The sequence below is a fragment of the Hypanus sabinus genome, chromosome 13 (genome assembly GCF_030144855.1).
Source record: "Hypanus sabinus isolate sHypSab1 chromosome 13, sHypSab1.hap1, whole genome shotgun sequence".
Lineage (NCBI taxonomy): Eukaryota > Metazoa > Chordata > Chondrichthyes > Myliobatiformes > Dasyatidae > Hypanus > Hypanus sabinus.
In genome coordinates, this window is record NC_082718.1 from 73,671,947 (window position 1) to 73,691,190 (window position 19,244).

The 19,244-nt window shown below is 44.1% G+C and overlaps 1 protein-coding gene across 1 annotated transcript in view; it reads left to right on the forward strand.

Annotated features, from left to right (window-relative positions):
- Positions 1–713: 713 nt before the first annotated feature.
- sgsm1a (small G protein signaling modulator 1a) overlaps positions 714–19,244 on the forward strand; it is a 149,649-nt gene continuing 131,118 nt past the window's right edge. The window contains exons 1-2 of the mRNA XM_059986793.1: positions 714–744; positions 1,305–1,348. Coding sequence (XP_059842776.1) covers positions 714–744; positions 1,305–1,348 — 75 coding nt within the window. The remainder of the gene's footprint in view (positions 745–1,304; positions 1,349–19,244) is intronic.

Genomic DNA, 19,244 nt, shown 5'->3' on the forward strand with positions numbered 1-19,244 from the left:
TCACCTAATGAAGTGGCCAGTGAGTGTAGGGAAATACAGCATGGGCCATCAGCTCAGGTGGTCCACATCGAGCAAGTTGTCCATCTAAACTGGGCCCAATTATAGAATCATGGAAGACCACAACACAGAGACAGCCTTTGTGCCAAACTATTATCCTGACTCGTTCTATCACCCTGCACCCAGATGACAGCCATCCATACCCCTCCCACCCACGTACTTAACCAAATTTCTCTTCAACATTGTAATGGAACCTGCATCCACCACTTGTGCTGTTAGATCGTTCCACACTCTCACCTCTCTCTGAGTGGTGAAGTTCCCCCTCATGTTCTATAAACATTTCACCTTTCACCCTTAACCCATGACCTCTAGTTGTAGTCTCACCCAACCTCAGTGAAAAAAGCCTACTGGCATTTACCCTGTCTATACCCTCAAAACGTTGTATATTATATATATCCCCTCATTCTCTTAAACTCCAGGGAATACAGTCCTAACCTATTCAACCTTTCCCTATAACTCAAGTCCTGGCAACATCCTTGTAATTTTTTTGCCCCTTTCAATCTTATTGACATCTTTCCTATGGGTAGGTGGCCAAAACTGCACACAATATTTGAAATTAGTCCTCAGCAATGTTTTTTACATCTTCAATAAATATAACAATTTGCAGTTTGTACAACTCCTAGCAAGGGAGTGCATCATAGGGCATCTTCAAAACAATGGATTATGTTGCCAAGCACTGGGAGAAAGGTGAGTTTCAAGAATAATTTCAAAGGATAAGACGCCCAGGGGCAGTTCAGTTTTATTGACTAGTGACAATCTATCTCATTGCAACTTCAATTGTGAATTTACATTATTTGGCGGGATGATGAATTGTTTTTCCTGCATTATGATTCAGATGATTTAAAAAAATCATTTAATTAATTTTAAAAGAGATTAACCAGTATGAAGAAGGAAATATAATTAAGTCAGTGCTCAATTCACAACAGTCATGTACCTTTAAATCTGGGCTCTCAAGGCTTTGATTGCCGAGGCTGTCAATCAAAGGCGCACGCGGGGACGTTTCGTAGAGACCCTGACGTCACGCGGGTTAGCTGTCAATTAAAGAACGGAGCGCTGCAGCTGCTTCGGGGAGCTGAGAGGGTTTTGGCTTCATTACCTGCTAGATCATGGCAGGTAGGGGCAAAAATCAGATGCTTTTGACATCAATTCAGCAATCAGGCATCTTCTGTTGCAAAAAAAAATCATGTTTGCTAATTGCGCTTCTCCGTTGCTTGCATTAAATAATAACATCTTTTCTGTTGCAATAGATGCAGAGATGCGTCAGAGGTTGCTGCGCACAGTGAAGAAGGAGGTGAGCAGGTTTTGTACATTGTAAGGAAATGTGAATTGGAACCTTAGTATAGAGCCGCGTAACAGCTGAAAAAAAAAACAATTTCATCTTTGCACAGTACTCCGTGCCAATTGACAAGGACGGTTGGCGTTATTATCACTTTGCAGATCCCCCCATTCCAAACACCTTTCCCCTTTTACTAGTCTCATTAATTTGGGAGATAATTGTTTTACTAAGTTTATTCTGAGAAATATTCCACCCCGCCGTCGTGTGCATTTTTAAAGTCCAAATGTTGGACATAATCTACGTGGCGGCCCCATTGATCACCAACTGATGAGGAATATTTGATGCCTCCCGGGTCCATGGGGTCATGGAAGCTGTCTCGGGTTAACGAGTTAAGGTGGGGGGTGGGGGAGGGGGGAAGATTTGGAAAGAAAATGGTCAATAATTGTTTTACTTACATTGGAATAAAAACATACAGACGGTGCTCTCTGCAGAATTGAGTCCAACGTGAGTTAAAGGTTTGGAGAGGAGCGTTGTACCTGCTCAGCGAGTGTGGTAGGCATTGGAGATCTGTGAGACTGGGAGTCTAGCTCACTTGGATTCATTGTCCTAGTACATAATGTACACGATTTGTATTTAGTGAGACACCTAAAGGCACGATATCATTCTGCTGGTGAATTTGAATTGTTTGATTTGGCCAAAATTAATTATTGCCTGAATCCTCGATGCATATTGTAACCACAACGGCCCAAGCCTCATCCCATGGGTTTAGGGGGCATTGGAGGCGCTGGCAGATTGGGGAGCTTTTCAGATGCGCTCAAAACTGAGAGAGTTCTCCATCTTCTCCTTCCAACGTGTTTATTTACATGTTATCAAAGGCTAGTATCATCAGCGTGCGTTCTGTTTGCACCATCTGCTTGCCAGTTATATAAGACGTGTGCCTAATTCCTTCGTGCTTGCGTTACCCGCGCAGCAGGCGAGAGCACTACCTGAGGGGATTCTGTTCTGTTGACGGCTCACTTCAGGCGCTGAGTATTTACAATTTTACCTTGTCTCACTGGCAATGACGAGGAAATTAAATGTGAGTATTTATTGTGTGTGTTCACAAATACCATTAGTAACAATAGAAGTAATGGGGGCATGAGGAGTGAGTGAAGAAAGCCTCACTCTTTGATCCTAGCGCCCCTTGGACTCCTGAGAGAAATCCTTGGAGTGAAATTCTGTGGAGCAATTATCTGACCATAGGTTGTATTCCCGGGATATAGAGAGTTAAGGGGTGATTAGAATGAGCTTTCTTTTAATGGATTTGGCAGAGTCTAGGAGATAAATGTTCTGTTTAGTGATGAGAGTGTAGAGCAAGAAGACCTGAGCTAAGATCTCAGTTTAGCAGAAAAGATTCTCAGGGTTGTACTGTATGTAGTGACCTGTATGTACTCTGATAATAAACTTTACTTTCAACTATGATAGTCACAAGGAAGGATCTCTTCACTAGGAGTAGTAAAGATCTGTCTCTGCCCCTCTCTGTCCTCTCTGTCTGTCTCTGTCTCGTGACTCGGTATGTTCTCTCTCTCACTCTCTGTCTCGGTGTGTCTACCTCTCTCTTCCTCTCTCGCTTTCTCTCTCTCTCACACACACAGCCACTTACTTTCCTCCCTCTCTCTGTGCTGCTCAGATTATTTTAAATCTGAAATGAAGAGAGTCTTTGTTAGACAAGCCTCTGAATCGTAATATGGTAGAGACAAGCCATGGTAGTTGAACAGGCTGTATGGCCTACCGGTCAGTGTTTCAGGGCCAGTGACCCAGATATTGGTTTGAACCTTCCAACATTGCCTTGAATTGTTCACTGTTGATCCCAACACTACTCAAGCAGTTTGGTCTTTGTGAATTCCCAATGTTACCTCGGAATATTCACTGCATTGTTAATTCCCGACATTCCCTCGGAATGTTCACTGCATTGTTAATTCCCAGTGTTGCTTCGGAATGTTCACTGCATTGTTAATTCCCGACATTCCCTTGGAATGTTCACTGCATTGTTAATTCCCGACATTCCCTCGGAACGTTCACTGCATTGTTAATTCCCAGTGCTGCCTCGGAATGTCCACTGCATTGTTAATTCCCGACATTCCCTTGGAATGTTCACTGCATTGTTAATTCCCGACATTCCCTCAGAATGTTCACTGCATTGTTAATTCCCGACATTCCCTCGGAATGTTCACTGCATTGTTAATTCCCAGTGTTGCCTCGGAATGTTCACTGCATTGTTAATTCCCAGTGTTGCTTCGGAATGTTCACTGCATTGTTAATTCCCGACGTTCCCTTGGAATGTTCACTGCATTGTTAATTCCCGACATTCCCTCGGAATGTTCACTGCATTGTTAATTCCCAGTGCTGTCTCGGAACGTTCACTGCATTGTTAATTCCCAGTGCTGCCTCGGAATGTCCACTGCATTGTTAATTCCCGACATTCCCTTGGAATGTTCACTGCATTGTTAATTCCCAGTGCTGCCTCGGAACGTTCACTGCATTGTTAATTCCCAGTGCTGCCTCGGAATGTTCACTGCATTGTTAATTCCCAGTGCTGCTTCGGAATGTTCACTGCATTGTTAATTCCCGACGTTCCCTTGGAATGTTCACTGCATTGTTAATTCCCAGTGCTGCCTCGGAACGTTCACTGCATTGTTAATTCCCAGTGCTGCCTCGGAATGTTCACTGCATTGTTAATTCCCAGTGCTGCCTCGGAATGTTCACTGCATTGTTAATTCCCAGTGCTGCCTCGGAATGTTCACTGCATTGTTAATTCCCGACGTTCCCTTGGAATGTTCACTGCATTGTTAATTCCCAGTGCTGCCTTGGAATGTCCACTGCATTGTTAATTCCCGACGTTCCCTCGGAATGTTCACTGCATTGTTAATTCCCAGTGCTGCCTCGGAATGTTCACTGCATTGTTAATTCCCAGTGCTGCCTCGGAACGTTCACTGCATTGTTAATTCCCAGAGCTGCCTCGGAACGTTCACTGCATTGTTAATTCCCAGTGCTGCCTCGGAACGTTCACTGCATTGTTAATTCCCAGTGCTGCCTCGGAACGTTCGCTGCATTGTTAATTCCCAGAGCTGCCTCGGAACATTCGCTGCATTGTTAATTCCCAGTGCTGCCTCGGAACGTTCGCTGCATTGTTAATTCCCAGTGCTGCCTCGGAATGTTCACTGCATTGTTAATTCTCGACGTTGCCTTGGGCTCTTCACTGTTAGTTTCCAACTCAGCTTTGGCACTTCTCAGATAATTAAACTGACCAGCAGTCTCTCAACAATAGGGTGGAGCAGGAGGAGATGATGGAAGCCTTAAGCTGTCCACCAGTTGGGGTTCTGAAAACATGCGGAATAGGATGTGTTTGTCAAAGTCAGGAGATTGTTTTCACAAGACTTTAGGACTGCAGGTGGGGAGGGTTTGTGGTAGTGATAGTGTGCAAGATGAACACAGGTATTACAATGATTCATAAGATAAGCCAAAAAGAGTTGTGCATTGGTAAACTGTAGGCTTTTGTAGAAGGACTGTAACAGAACAGACAAGAGAAGCGATACTTCCCTTGTAACTCTATCAGTCATCTGTTGTATCTGCTCCCCCTGGTACATGAGTCCCAGGATAGAAGGGGGTCCACTTTGTTGGGTACCTTAACTCCCTCCACCATTAAAGGCAGGATCTCTTGATGACTACCCATTTCAGTTTGACTTCCCATTCCCATTCTGATATGCCTGTCCATGGCCTCCTCTGCTACTATGATGAGAACAATCTCAGATTGGAGGAGGAACACCTCAAATTCTGTTTGTGTGACTTCCAACCTGAAAGCATGAACATCGGTTTCTATAACTTCTGGTAGTTCCTTTTTTTCCAGTCCTTTTACCCCTTTCGCTAATCCCTCCCAGCTTCTTACTTCATCATGTTCCCCCCCCTCCACATGACTTCCTGATCTCACCTATCACCTGCCAGCTTGTGCTCCTTCCCCTTCCCTCACCTTCTTATTCATGTTCTTCTGCCTGCCTTTCCAGTCCTGAAGAAGGGCCTCAGCCTGAAAGGTCGACTGTTTATTCCCTCCATAGATGTGCCTGACCTGCTGTTCCACCAGCATTTAGTGTGTGTTGCTCAAGATTTCCAACATCAGCAAAATCTCTTGTGCTTAAGACAAGAGAAAGACATTTCCACTTGCACATGAGCCCATGTTTCATGTGCAAGCATTTATAGGACTCCTATTTCAGAGCTGTGATTAATTCCTGCAGTGTAGTTCCTCAGACTGGGCAGAATGTGGAGCTGAGTGCCACGTGGAGTAGTGGATACCGCTAGGAAGGAACAGCTATGCAATAGGAGGACTTGCTCTCTATTTGGAAGGAGAAGATTGGGGGAAGGCTCTGATAGAACACAAATACTACAGAAGTAGTGGTCTGTGTGCTGTGTACAAAGTGAATGAATAAATCTAATAGTCTGACATTTCTTCCAAAACTCCAACTATTGTTCCAATTGGGCTGTTTAGAACATGGAACAGTATAAACCCTCGGCCCGCCATGTTCCCTTGACCTTTTATCCTACTTCAACATCAATTGAACCCTTCCCTCCATTTTCCTTTCATCCACGAGCCTATCTAAGAGACTCTTGAATGTTTCTAATGTGACCTGCAGGTTAGCAGAGGGAAGGAGCACCTTTGGTAGAAACATATCTCCACCCCACCACCCGTTAGCAGAGAGAAATCACCATGAGGGATATTTTGGTAAACCCTCAGGATCTGCAAATGTACCAGAGAACAAAACTGCAGGTGAAACTATCTATACAGTACAGGCCCTTCAGCCCACGCTGACTATGTGCCATCTTCCATCTATAACTCTGTCCCTCGAGTCCTAGCAACATTCTTGTAAATGTCTGCCGCACTCTTTGCAGCTGAATGGCATCTTAACGGGCAGCAGCCTAGTAGTGTAATGGCTAGCGTAAAACTATTTCCGTGCCAGTGACCTAGGTTCAATTCTTACTGCTGCCTGTCAGGAGTTTGTGCGTCCTCTTCGTGAATGTGTGAGCTTCCTCCATGTGCTCTGATTTTCTCCCACATTCCATAGATGTGCAGCTTAGTAGGTTAATTGATCACATGCGTGTAATTGGGTGGCATGGGCTCATTGGACTGGTAGGGCTGGTTACCTCTGAATAAATAAATAAGTGACAACATCTGGGAGAGGATAGCTGGATGGATGGGAGGCATGTGGAAGGCTATGGTGTGGGTGCAGGTTGATGAGACTAGGAAGAATAGCTTAGACTAGGTGGGCTGAAGGGCCTGGTTCCTTGCTGTAGTGTTCTGTAACTATGCCAAATAGAGCTGGTGTCTACTTGTCATGGGATAGAGTTTCCCATTTGTACCATGATGGAGTGTTTGAGGAATTTCCCTTTGTGGTGACCGTGTTCCAGTTGAGCGGCTGTACTTCATCTAGAACAGGCATGAAGGCATCTGTACAGAAGCTTCAATCGGTAGCCATCTCCATAAAATGAGTTTTTCTGAACTTGGTGATGATATCCTGTAAAAGGAAGAATCCGATGGATTGCTTTTCTTTATCCCTGTGCTGACGGTGTTTACTGATTAAACAAGAAGCAAATTCTCCCTGGAAATATAAGTAAGATCGAGGCGGCTGACAAGGGTGCAGAGTGGCTGATATACAAGCTTTCATTATCGAGACAGTGAAAGGTTTTAGCATCTGTGCTTTTGTAGAGTGAGAAGCCTTTAGCTGTTTCCAGGAAATGGTTATCATCAGCCCTAGAGTGTGGTGTTGAGAGGCTGGTGGGTGTTGCCATGCCAACCAATGGAGATTAGGCCAAAGGGACGGGATAATGGAGGCCCTTGTATTAGAAACGTCAAAATACATGAGATGCCATTTATTTAAAAGCTGTGAGCTTAAAACTGATTTGCAACACACAGTCACTGTTTGTCATGACTTGTTATTTGCCTTGCACTTTGTAGACCAAAAGAAATAGGAGCAGAATTAGGCCATTTGGGCAGTTGAGTCTTCTCTGCCATTTTATCATGGCTAGTCCATTTCCTTCTCAACCCCAGTCTCCTGCCTTCTCCCCGTATCCCTTCATGCCTTGACTAACTAAGGTTGATAGTTCACTAACCATCAACCTCTGTCTTAAATATACCCAATGACTTGGCCTCCATAGCTGCCTGTGGCAACAAATTCCACAGATTCACCATTCTCAGGCTAAAGAAATTCCTCCTTGTATCCTTTCTAAGTGTATGTCCCTTTATTCAGAGGGTGTGTCCTCTGGTCTTAGACTCCCGCACCATAGGAAACATCTTTTCCACATCTACTCTATCAAGGCCTTTCAATATTTGATAGATTTCGATGAGATACACCCCTCACCTTCATTCTTCTAAATTCCAGCAAGTACAGGCCCAGAGCCATCAATCGCTGTTCACATGATAACCCTTTCATTCCTGGAATCATTCTCAGGAACCTCCTTTGAACCCTCCAGGATGTGTGCACTTCCTTTCTAAGCTGCTCAAAATGGCGTCACCAGTTCTTCATAAAGTCTCAACATTACATCTTTGCTTTTATATTCTAGTCCTCTTAAAGTGAATGCTAACATTACATTTGCCTTCCTCATCGCTAACTCAACCTCCAAATAACCTTTATGGAATCCTGAACAAGGACTCCCAAGTCCCTTTGCACCTCAGATTTTTGAATTTTCTTTCCACTTAGAAAATAGGCTGCATTTTTATCTCTTCTACCAAATTGCATGACTGTACACTTTCTGACACTGTATTCCATCTGTCACTCTTTTGCCCAGTTTCCTAATCTGTGTAAGTCATTCTGCAGCCACACTGATTCTTCAACACTACCTGCCCCTCCACTTCTCTTCTTGTCATCTACAAACTTGGCCATAAAGCCATCAATTCCTTCATCCATATCATGTACATATAACGTAAAAAGAGTTGGTCCCTGCACGGACTCCTGTGGAACACCACTAGTCACCAGCAGCCAACATGAAAAGGTTCCCTTTATTCCCATGCTTTGCCTCCTGCCAATCAGTCAATGCTTTATCCATGCTAGTTCCTTTCCTGTAATATCATTGGCACTTAATTTTGTTAAGCAGCCTCATGTGTGGCACTTTGTCAAAGGCCAATTCCCATTTGTTGTCTGTTCATAAGGTGCTGGAGTTATATATCAGGAAAAGAGAAGCTTCCTTACATAACGAGGGGCTGTTGAGTTTAAGAGCCGAGAGGTAATGTTGCAGCTATATTGGACCCTCGTTAGACCCTACGTGGAGTACTGTGCTCAATTCTGGTTGCCTCACTATAGGAAGGACATGGAAACCATAGGAAGGGTGCAGAGGAGATTTACAAGGATGTTGCCTGGATTGGGGAGCATGACTTATGAGAATAGGTTGAGTGAACTTGGCTTGAAGGTGGGTTCAGTTAATCTTGGCTTTTGCACATTAGTTCACTTCGTTTCCATCCTAAGTGCAAATGTGTCAAATACAAAGTCCTCCAGTCTTTGTGTTCAGATACTAACCTGTACTGATACTGTCTTCTGGTGTGTGTATCCCAATGCAGGAAATCGTCTGCTAATTGAGATTTCCATTCCATTGATATAGGTGGGTTTTAGGGCAGAGTTGAAAGGTTATTTTATTGAACTTGACACTTTATCATGTGACGAATGACAGCTACTTTTCATTTATAACGTTCTTAACATCTTCTTTGAGTTCTAGAGCACAGGAACAGGCCATTCAGTTCAACTTGTCTATGCTAAGTGTGATGCGTTGCTTCATCCTCCCCATTTTCTCCTATCCCTTGGCTTCTTTCCTGTCTACGTACTTATCCAATGCCTTTTGAACTTTGTACCTCTATCTCTGGCAGCTCATTACATGTAATCACAGCAACACAATGCTGGAGGAACACAGCAAGTCAGGCAGCATCTGTGGAGGAGGAGAATCAGTCAATGTTTTGGGCCGAGACCCTTCAACAGGATTTATGTAACCACTACCCTTTGTGTGAAAACTTCCGCTTCAGATTTATTCCAAATCTCTCCCTTCTTACATAGTAGACAACCCATACTAGGAAAACAACTATCTACCTTGCATATAACCCGCAGAATTTTATAAGCCTCTACAGAGCAACCCCATAGAGTTCTCTGTTCCTGTGAGAACAATCCTACCCTATCCAATCTCTCCTAATTATAGCCTTAAGATCTAGGCAATGTCTTGTTGAATCTCTATCAGTCTGCGCCCAACGTCTGCAAGTCTGACGATCCTGGAGGCTGAAGGCTAGGGGCCTGTCTGAGGGGAAACGACAGTGTGTGTGCGAGGGTGGGTAGAGGACTGTGTGTGCGAGGGTGGGTAAAGGACTGTGTGTGCGAGAGGGTGGATAAAGGACTGTGTGTGTGTGAGGGTGTGTAATTGATTGTGTGAGTTTGTGGAAAGGACTGTGTGTATACCAGGGTGTGTAAAGGACTGCGTGTGCAAAGGTGGGTAAAGCATTGTGTGTGTGTGAGGGTGGATACTAGTTAAAGCATTGTGTGTTTGTGAGGCTGAGTAAGAGACTGTCTCTGTGTGTGTGATTGAGGGTGGGTAATGGAATTTGGGGGTGCAAGGGTGGATAAGGGACTGCATGAGGGTGGGTAAAGGATTGTGTGCGATGATGGATAAAGAATTGTATGTGCAAAGATTGGTAAGGGACTGTGTACGAGTGTGCATAAAGGGCTGTGTGTGTGAGTGTGGGTAAAGAACTGTATGTTGGAGAGGCTGAGTAGAGCATTGTGAGGGTGGGTAAGGGACTGTGCGAGGCTGTGTTTAGGAATATGTGTGTGCAAGGGTGTGTAATTGGCTTTGCGTGTGAGAGAGTTGGTAAAGGACTGTGTGTGCGAGGGTGGGTAAAGGACTGTGTGTGTGTGAGGGTGTGTGTGAGTATGGAGAAGGGACTGTGTGTGTGTGTGTTGGTAATAGACTGCGTATGTGTGAGGGGAGGTAAATGTCTCTGTGTGGGTGAGAATGGGGTTTGATTTGACATTGTTTTGTTGCTTATTGTGTTCTGTGCTGTTCAGCCGAGCAGGGTAGACATGATATGTTGGGCTAGGACGTGTGGTTGTAATACGGGTTGTCCCAGTGCATCCTGGGATGTGTTGCTTGTTAAAGTAGCCATGAATCTTGGTCTGGATCTTGAATGTGCTACTCTTTTTTTGGTGCTGCCATCCTTCCTGTAGTCTGGTGACCAGAACTACTCCCACTTTGGTCTGCTGTGGTTTGTACAGCTATAACATGACCTTTCAACTTGTGTCCTCAGTGTTTTAGTCTTTGAAGGCATGATTGCCAAATGCCTTCTTCACTGCCTTATCCACCAGTGTTGCCATTATCTGGGTGAAAGGTATTGACACTTTGAGGTCCCTCTGCACATCCACACAGCTCAGGACCCTACCATTAGCTCTGTGTATCTTCATTGAGTTTTCCTCCCAGAATGCATTACCTCATTCACATGTGGTTTTAATTCCAACCTCAATTTTCATGTCAGCATGCCTGCTGCTTGCCTAATAATGAGGCTGGAGAGAGGTGACTCATCGCACACATAGTAAGGAAGGATGTGTTAATGGTGTTTGTCATCAACGTGATTGGCATTAACAGTTAACCAGTTTGTAGCTCGACAGCAAATTGTTTCTTCCTGTGTTTCTCCAGCTTCTCCCACTTGCTGTGTGCAGCCTTCTCTGAGTCAGGAGCCTGTCAGCTTGTCTCACTCCAGAGATTCAGAAACCAAAAACCAGCTCGATTTTTCTGGTAACCTAGTGTGGTACTGAGGTTTCGGGGAGAGTGGGCAGGAGGGCTACACACCCAGGGATGATGTTTTCCCAATCAGAATAGTTCCCCTCTCACATGGAGACGGAAACCAGAGGGCTGCTATTTTGAAGGATTTTCCATTGAGGCCTAACTGGTGCTTTATTATCCCGAGCAAGGAGAAGGGTTGGCCGTGTGGCTAACAAACCTATCCCATAAAAACCCAATACTACAGAAATGCCAACAGAATCCCCAAAAACCTCATCCCTGGAGGGGAAGGTTACTACCTTAAAGGCTGTCCCTGGGCAGAGGTCTCTGGGAAGCTGATGTCGCCAGCCTAACCCCCAGTTGTGGTGTGTAAGATACACACCCAGGGTATAAATGCCATAAAAGTTTGCTCTTCAAAACAACAGCATAGTACATTACAAACACCAACCTAAGTTAATAAATCTAAATTAACATAATTTTATGCAAATTGCACAGCAAAATAAATAGTAGATATAAAGCAAGTTGAGGGAAATAGGTTGTGTTAGGGCTTTCCGAACCTGATGATAATGGGGGAGAAGCTGTCATAGAAACTTGAGGCTTCTGTACCCACTCCCTGACAGCGGCCCCGATGAAGAGGACATAGTCCAGATGATCAGGTTCTTAATGATCAATTGCTTACAATCTCCACAAATTAGTTTCTCTTTACAAACTTCACAAATGGGTTGTTTACGTCTGTTTATGGGATCTTCCTGTACACAGGCAGTGCCATGCAAAGTGTTGGAACAGTGGCCATTCTTCTAAAGGAGCTAAGCGATTAGTTTGATTTGTCACATGTACTATGTACATCAAAACATTGAAGCATACAGTGAAGTGTGTTATTTACATCAATGACTAACGCTGTCTGAGGATGTCACCACATTTCCGGCACCAACATAACATGTCGACAGCTCACTGGCCCTAACCCATCCATCTTTGGAATGTGGGAGGAGACCGTAGCACCCGGAGGAAACCCTTATGGTTGCAGGATGAACATCCAAACTCCTGACAGACAGTGGCAGGAATTGAGCCCTAATCTCTGATCATTGGTGCTGTAAAGCGTTACGGTCACTACCATGCCACCCCATGACGAGCAGGTGGATCCAGGAAATGGAGAGGATAGTAACAGCGAACCAAGGGAGATGGAACCCAGGTCAACTCTTCATCTGAAGTACCTCATCTTGGGTTTTCAGTATTGGCCGGTTTCATAGCCGATGAAGCAATCACCTTGAAGCCCTCACCTTATTTGTATTATCCCCCCGTCCTCAGCTTCAGTGCCTGTTGCAGCATCAGGTCTTCAGCCCGTCTTGCAAACCCCTAACTTCCATTGTTAACCAACCTCCCTTTGCCTCCGTTGACCCATTGAGTTCTCCCAGTAGTTTACTTTTTGCTTCTGAAATCATCACCCACTCCTGGTATTAGTTTGTTGTTAGTCAGTTAAAGTGGCCCCCCCCCCCCATGAGATATGAACTGGGGTGAATATACCAAACCCTGGAAAGAAGAGAAGGTTCTGCTTGGAATTGAGATGAGCTTTCTTTGACAATCAGTTCAATTACATACATTTCCTGCTCATTTCCATGTCACTGTTTCTGGGATCTTGCTCTGTGCAAATTGACTTTCACATTCTTTGTGCCCACTCTTGTGAGTGGCATATTAGTTGTAAAGCAGGTGGCACCACTAGTGGAAGGAGATGTATAAAGGTAGTCCAGGGTGTGTGTTGTTCATGGTCTCTTTGGGTTGAAAGCCCTTTCATGGGAGCTGTTGGGGAGGGAGGTAGGTATATCGGCTGGTGTGTTGGGGAGGGAGAAGGTGACATGGTCCAATCTAGCTCCCAGAGATCCTCATCGCCCTGATGTACCTGCACCCAGCCCGATGTCCAAACATCCCTCTCCTGCCATCTGCTGAAGGCAGAGGTCGATCCAAGTGGGAATAATGTACAGAAACAGAACCAAAGGCTTTGACTGATGAGAGAGGAATTAAATATTTATGGCCTTACCGAGCAATTTAAGCACAGGTCAAGCAAAGTTCCATCTCAATGAGACAAGTTATTATTAATGAGTTATAGAGAGAATTTATTGATTGCATTGTTTTACACGAGAGCCAGTCTTGGCAAGGAGTTCCTCAGCCAGGAGGCTGTCTCTGTCATTCTCCATCAGAGTTCCCAGAAGCTCCTTGCTCAGTGCACACCTTTCAGTGTAATAATGTGTAGAGGATAGTGGCAGCTCCAAGATCGGGGCTCAGTTTCTGCTGTTGTTTGTAACGAGTGTGTATGTTCTCCCCATGTCCACATGGGTGCCTTTTGGGTTCTCCAGTTTCCTCTCCCATTCCCAAGTCATCCGGGTTTGGGTTAGTTAGCTGTGGGCATGCTACGTTGGTGCTGAAAACATGGCGACACTTGTGGGCTGACTCACCTCATCCTTGGACTGCATTGGTCATTAATACATTTCACTGTATCTTGCAATGTTTCAGTGTCACCATCATCATCACTATGTGACATGAGCTATCAGAGCGGAGGGAAGGAACAACGTACACCTCCTTTGCTAACGATGTGATCACCACCTTTGCTAATGATGTGATCTGCACCCCGTACTCCTCCTTTGCTAACGATGTGATCTGCACCCACCCCGTACTCCTCCTTTGCTAGTGATGTGATCTCCACCCCGTACTCCTTTGCTAGTGATGTGATCTCCACCCCGTACTCCTCCTTTGCTAACGATGTGATCTCCACCCCGTACTCCTCCTTTGCTAGCGATGTGATCTGCACCCCGTACTCCTCCTTTGCTAACGATGTGATCTCCACCCCGTACTCCTCCTTTGCTAGTGATGTGATCTGCACCCACCCCGTACTCCTCCTTTGCTATTGATGTGATCTGCACCCACCCCGTACTCCTCCTTTGCTAACGATGTGATCTGCACCCCGTACTCCTCCTTTGCGAGTGATGTGATCTCCACCCCGTACTCCTCCTTTGCGAGTGATGTGATCTCCACCCCGTAATCCTCCTTTGCTAGTGATGTGATCTCCACCCCGTACTCCTCCTTTGCTAGCGATGTGATCTCCACCCTGTACTCCTCCTTTGCTAGTGATGTGATCTCAACCCCGTACTCCTTTGCTAGTGATGTGATCTCCACCTGCCACCCAATTTGCCAATGTACCTGTGACAAATAAAGCTAATCTTTAATGCAAGCATTTACAGTGTGTGTTGATATGCTTGTCAACTAGTTGGCATGTCTGCCTGTTGAATCTTGGTGTTTTTGTGATCCAGAGTTTCTTTGAAATTCAAGAATGAAGCAGAAAACGTGTTGCTTACAGCTGTTTTATGAAGTGTTAGAACAAAGAACAAGCAGTCATGGTTATCTGATACTCAAAATAGAGAAAAACAAAATTCCACTGATAACAATTAGCCGATGCAATTGCCGGATTACAGTGGCCTGACACTTGCTACAGGAAAACTAAGAAGCTTCTCAAAACATACAGAAGCAGCTGTACTGCTGTTGCTGGTGAACAGGTGATTATATAAAATTACAATCATAGGAAGGTTAAGCAAGAAAGATAGATGAAAAATCTCAATTCTGTCCCCTCAACCAGCTCCAAGCCCCAAACCTAATCCTGGTGCTGAGAGAATACCTGCACAAGGACACTTTGCAGTAGCACATCATGATCTGAACACAGTGTTTTATTTCTTATCGTACGTCTGTTGGAGAACAGGCTCATTTCATCTTCTTCCAATACCCAGTGTGAATCACCTCAGTGCATTGGCCGAGAGCATGGCACTGTTGTGGTCCTCCTGATGACTGAGCCATTTTAATTGGAGCCCTCTGATTGTGCATGCACTTCCTTTACTGGTGCTCTCCAGACTGTGTCTGTGTCTGTATGTGTGTGTGTCCCACTGATTCCACCTCCACCTCCCTACAGGTATCTATCATCTCACAGTAATTTATCACCTTCATCTGGTACTTTTTGCTTTGTTTTGTTTTAGTCTGACTAGTGATTCTTGAAGCAAAAGATTGCTGGATTTGGTTACTATTCTGTCTGACCTCCTGCTGTGTATTAAACTGAACTGTACCAATTCATCTGTTTGTGTTAAATGCATGTGGGGTGGGGTGGAGATACATACCTACCGAAGGAGATGTAAGGTGCTCCTTCCTTCTACTAGCCTGCAGGTCACCCTTGGGCAGGTGTAGCACCTGCTTAACCTCCATTCAGGGGTTTGTGAACTTGGGATCAGGTGGTGGATGGTTGTATGAGCAGCTGGTGCATATCTCAAGTTCTGGTTATGTGACCACTGACGCCAGGCAGAGAATCTCTGAACTGTGTTGGTAATGGCCTGGAGGATCACTTGTCTTGTAAAGACACTGCCCAGACACTTATATAGAAAACTTTGCCAAGAAAAATCATGGTCATGGATGATGATGATATAAACTCCCGATATATGCCTATATATCACCCCCAAAGCAAAATGAGAAGTATCATGGAAACTGAAGATGCTGGAAATCCAAAATAAAGAAGGAAGATGCATGAAATGCTTAGCAAGTCAGGCAGCATCTGTGAAAAGGGAAGTGGTCAAAGACCTTTCATTTTCCAGAGGATTCTGGATCTCCGATGTTAATGGTCTTTCTGTTAATGTTGCCTGATATACTGAGTATTTCCATCCTTTTCTTTATTTTTAAATTACATGCTTAAGGTCTTAAAACATAGGAGCAGAATTAGGCCATTCAGCCCATTGAGTTTACCCTGCCATTTCAACACGGCTGAATTATTATCCCTCTCAACCCCATTCTTCTGCCTTCTGCCCAGAACCTTTAACTCCCTTAGTAACCAAGAACCCAGTGACCTCCTTGAAATGTACTCAGTGATTATCCAACCTTTGGTGCTGTTAACTTCAGCAGGAGCCTGTTCCATGATACCAAATTGAATTCCTTCTGGAAATCTATATATCCAAGATAAGGTTCCCCCTTTATCCACCTGGTTACATGATTAAAAAAGTCTGGCACATTTATCAAACATGATACCTCCTTCATAAAGCCATATTGATTCTGATTAATTGTTTATGATATCCTAAACGTTGTGATATGTCTTCCTTAATAGTCGGTTCCAGCATTTTCCGGATGACGTTTGGCGAGTTCATCTGTTATTTCCTTCTTTTTCCTTGAAATTGAACTGTAAATCTCAGAGTAAAGTGTAAATTGTGTTTAGTTATGGCGTCCAGCCTGCAGGAAGAATGTGGACCAGAGAGAGAGAGAGGTTACAATGTACCTCGTCTGAGAGCATACAAAATAATGGCTTCAGTGCATGGGTCTGTATTTATCAGAGTACATAGAACAGTACAGGCTTGGGCAAACAGAGAGTAAGGAAGAGAAGTCATTAAACCAAAGAGTGAATTGAAAGAATGATCTAGAAAAACGAGCTCTTACAGAAAGGATTGAACCCAAGAGATTTAGAACTATGGGCAGGGGAAATGGTCACCTGAGAAGCAGTGAATACTCTGTTGAAGGTAATGATTTTTTCCAGGGGCCAGATTGGTTTTGAGTTTGAGATGGATAAGGGTTTGTTCTCTAGGGAGAAGGAAGATTCAAAAGATCGAACAGTAAAATGGAACAGAGCCATTGTCAAGTTCAGCTGTGACTTTATGGCTAATTTTGCTCCCTTTTGGGGTATTCTTACATACACATAAATATTTACTAGGAACTCGGCTGATTGCCCTGATGCATAACATAATCTCTGTGTAGATCTATGACACATAATAGTTGCCCAGCTTAGCATCTCGTCCCGTTCCCAATCCTCTCCAATCACGTACTGTTATTGAATAACTGCATTGGCCAAATTCCCTCAGACTGTTGAAGCCCTTCCATCAAAATGAATCTTGCAAACTGTGTCTGTGAGAATTAAATCCTCTTGAAGCCAAAGCGTGGACTTCCTATGTGGTTGTATCTTGTGATCTGACTTCATTCCTGTCATATCTCTGGTCTCCTGAGCTTGGCAGATTAGCATTGCTGGGGTCTTAGTATTGATCGTCGACTAACAATGTAATGGATTTGAAACACGCTGATTATCTCATGAAGTTGAGATAGAAGAGAGACTTCTTGCAGCCTACAAAGTATTCCAAGATGGAACCTTCAGATGTTCTCTACCCTGCTCTCGCTGCCTTGCTTAAAGAGCTGAGGTTATCAGAACATTACAGATGATGTTTACACAGACTCCATTCAACTGAATCTTTTAAATCCATTTTAATACCTACATTCTGAATAAATGTTTAATTAGCAGACAGTTGATCTGTGAAATTGAGAACGGGTTGGGAAGACATTAACTTGGTAACTGCCACAATAAATTGTGAAGTAGTTTCCACAATTAGCAAAGGTGCTCCTTAATCTCCATGGAAGGAGCTTTCATTTGATATGTTCAGAATCAGAATCAGGTTTATTATCACCTGAATGTGACGTGAAATTTGTTAACAGATTTTTAAAAATGTGCAAAAACAGAAATAACAGAAATAAGGTATATTTTAATAAAAAGTGAGGTAGTGTCCAAAGATTCAATGTCCATTCAGGAATCGGATGGTGGAGGGGAAGAAGCTGTTCCTGAATCACTGAGTGTGTGCCTTCAGGCGTCTGTATCTCCAAACTGATGGTAACAGTGAGAAAAGGGCATGCCCTGGGTGCTGGAGGTCCTTTATAATGGATGCTGCCTTTCTGAGACACCGCTCCCTAAAGATGTCCTGGGTACTTTGTAGGCTAGTACCCAAGATTGAGCTGACTAGATTTACAACCTCTGCAGCTTCTTTTGGTCCTGTGCAGCAGCCCCTCCATAACAGACAGTGATGCAACCTGTCAGAATGCTCTCTACAGTACAACTATAGAAGTTTTTGAGTGTATTTGTTGACATGCCAAATCTCTTCAAACTCCTAATAAAGTATAGCCACTGTGTTGCCTTCTTTAGAACTACATCAGTATGTTGGGACCAGATTAGATCCTCAGAGATCTTGACACCCAGGAACTTGAAGTTGCTCACTCTCTCCACTTCTGATCCCTCTGAGGATTGGTATGTGTTCCTTTGTTTTACCCTTCCTGAAGTCTACAATCAGCTCTTTCGTCTTACTGACGTTGAGTGCCCGGTTATTGCTGTGGCACCATTCCACTAGTTGGCATATCTCACTCCTGTACACCCTCTCGTCACCACCTGAGATTCTACCAACAATGGTTGTATCATCAGCAAATTTATAGATGGTATTTGAGCTATGTCTAGTCACACTCTCATGTCTATATAGAGAGTAGAGCTGTGGGCTAAGCACACACCACTGAAGTTAGAGTGAAGAGTGAATGGTTTAAGCTTTGTTGGAGAATAAAAGAAGATTATAGACGAAGGAGTCTTCAGGTTTGATGCACCATCAATAACTCACTCTGAGACGTAAGGCGAGATATCGGCTTTTATTGACTGGAAGAAGGAACAAGCAGTGAGTGACCACCATACTACATCCTGGAGACTGAGAGGCCGGGCTTAGGCCTTGATCGCCTTTATACAGGGGTCTGTGGGAGGAGCCACAGGAGCAGTCAGCAGGGGGCGTGTCCAGACAGGTATATGTAGTTCACCACAAGATTATTGGCTGCAGTGACGACAACAGTCTCTGGGGTCCCTGATGTACATCTTGCTGTTAGTTTGGGTACACTCACCTCAACATAGAGCTGATTCCACTCACTTTCAAGCACTCTACAGCTCATGCTCTCAGTATTATTTATTTACTATTTATTTATTATTATTATTTGTACAGTATTTGCAGCTTGTCTTTTTTTGTATGTTGTTTGCTTGTCAGTCTGTGTGTAGTTTTTCCATTGATGCTACTGGCTTTTTTTGTTCTCCTGTGAATGCCCAGAAGAAAATGAATCTCAGGGTAGGGTATGGTGACATGCATGTACTTTGATAATGAATTTACTTTGAACTTTGAACATTGACGAGTAGGAACAGAGTAGCTGTCACATTGCTGGCTGCATTGCTTCATGGATTACAGCCACAAGAACTCCAAGATATCTCCTGTGGCTGAGGCTGACAGTAAACTACTTACTATTCTATTAACTACACTTGTTTCTGGACGATGAACACTGCAATCTG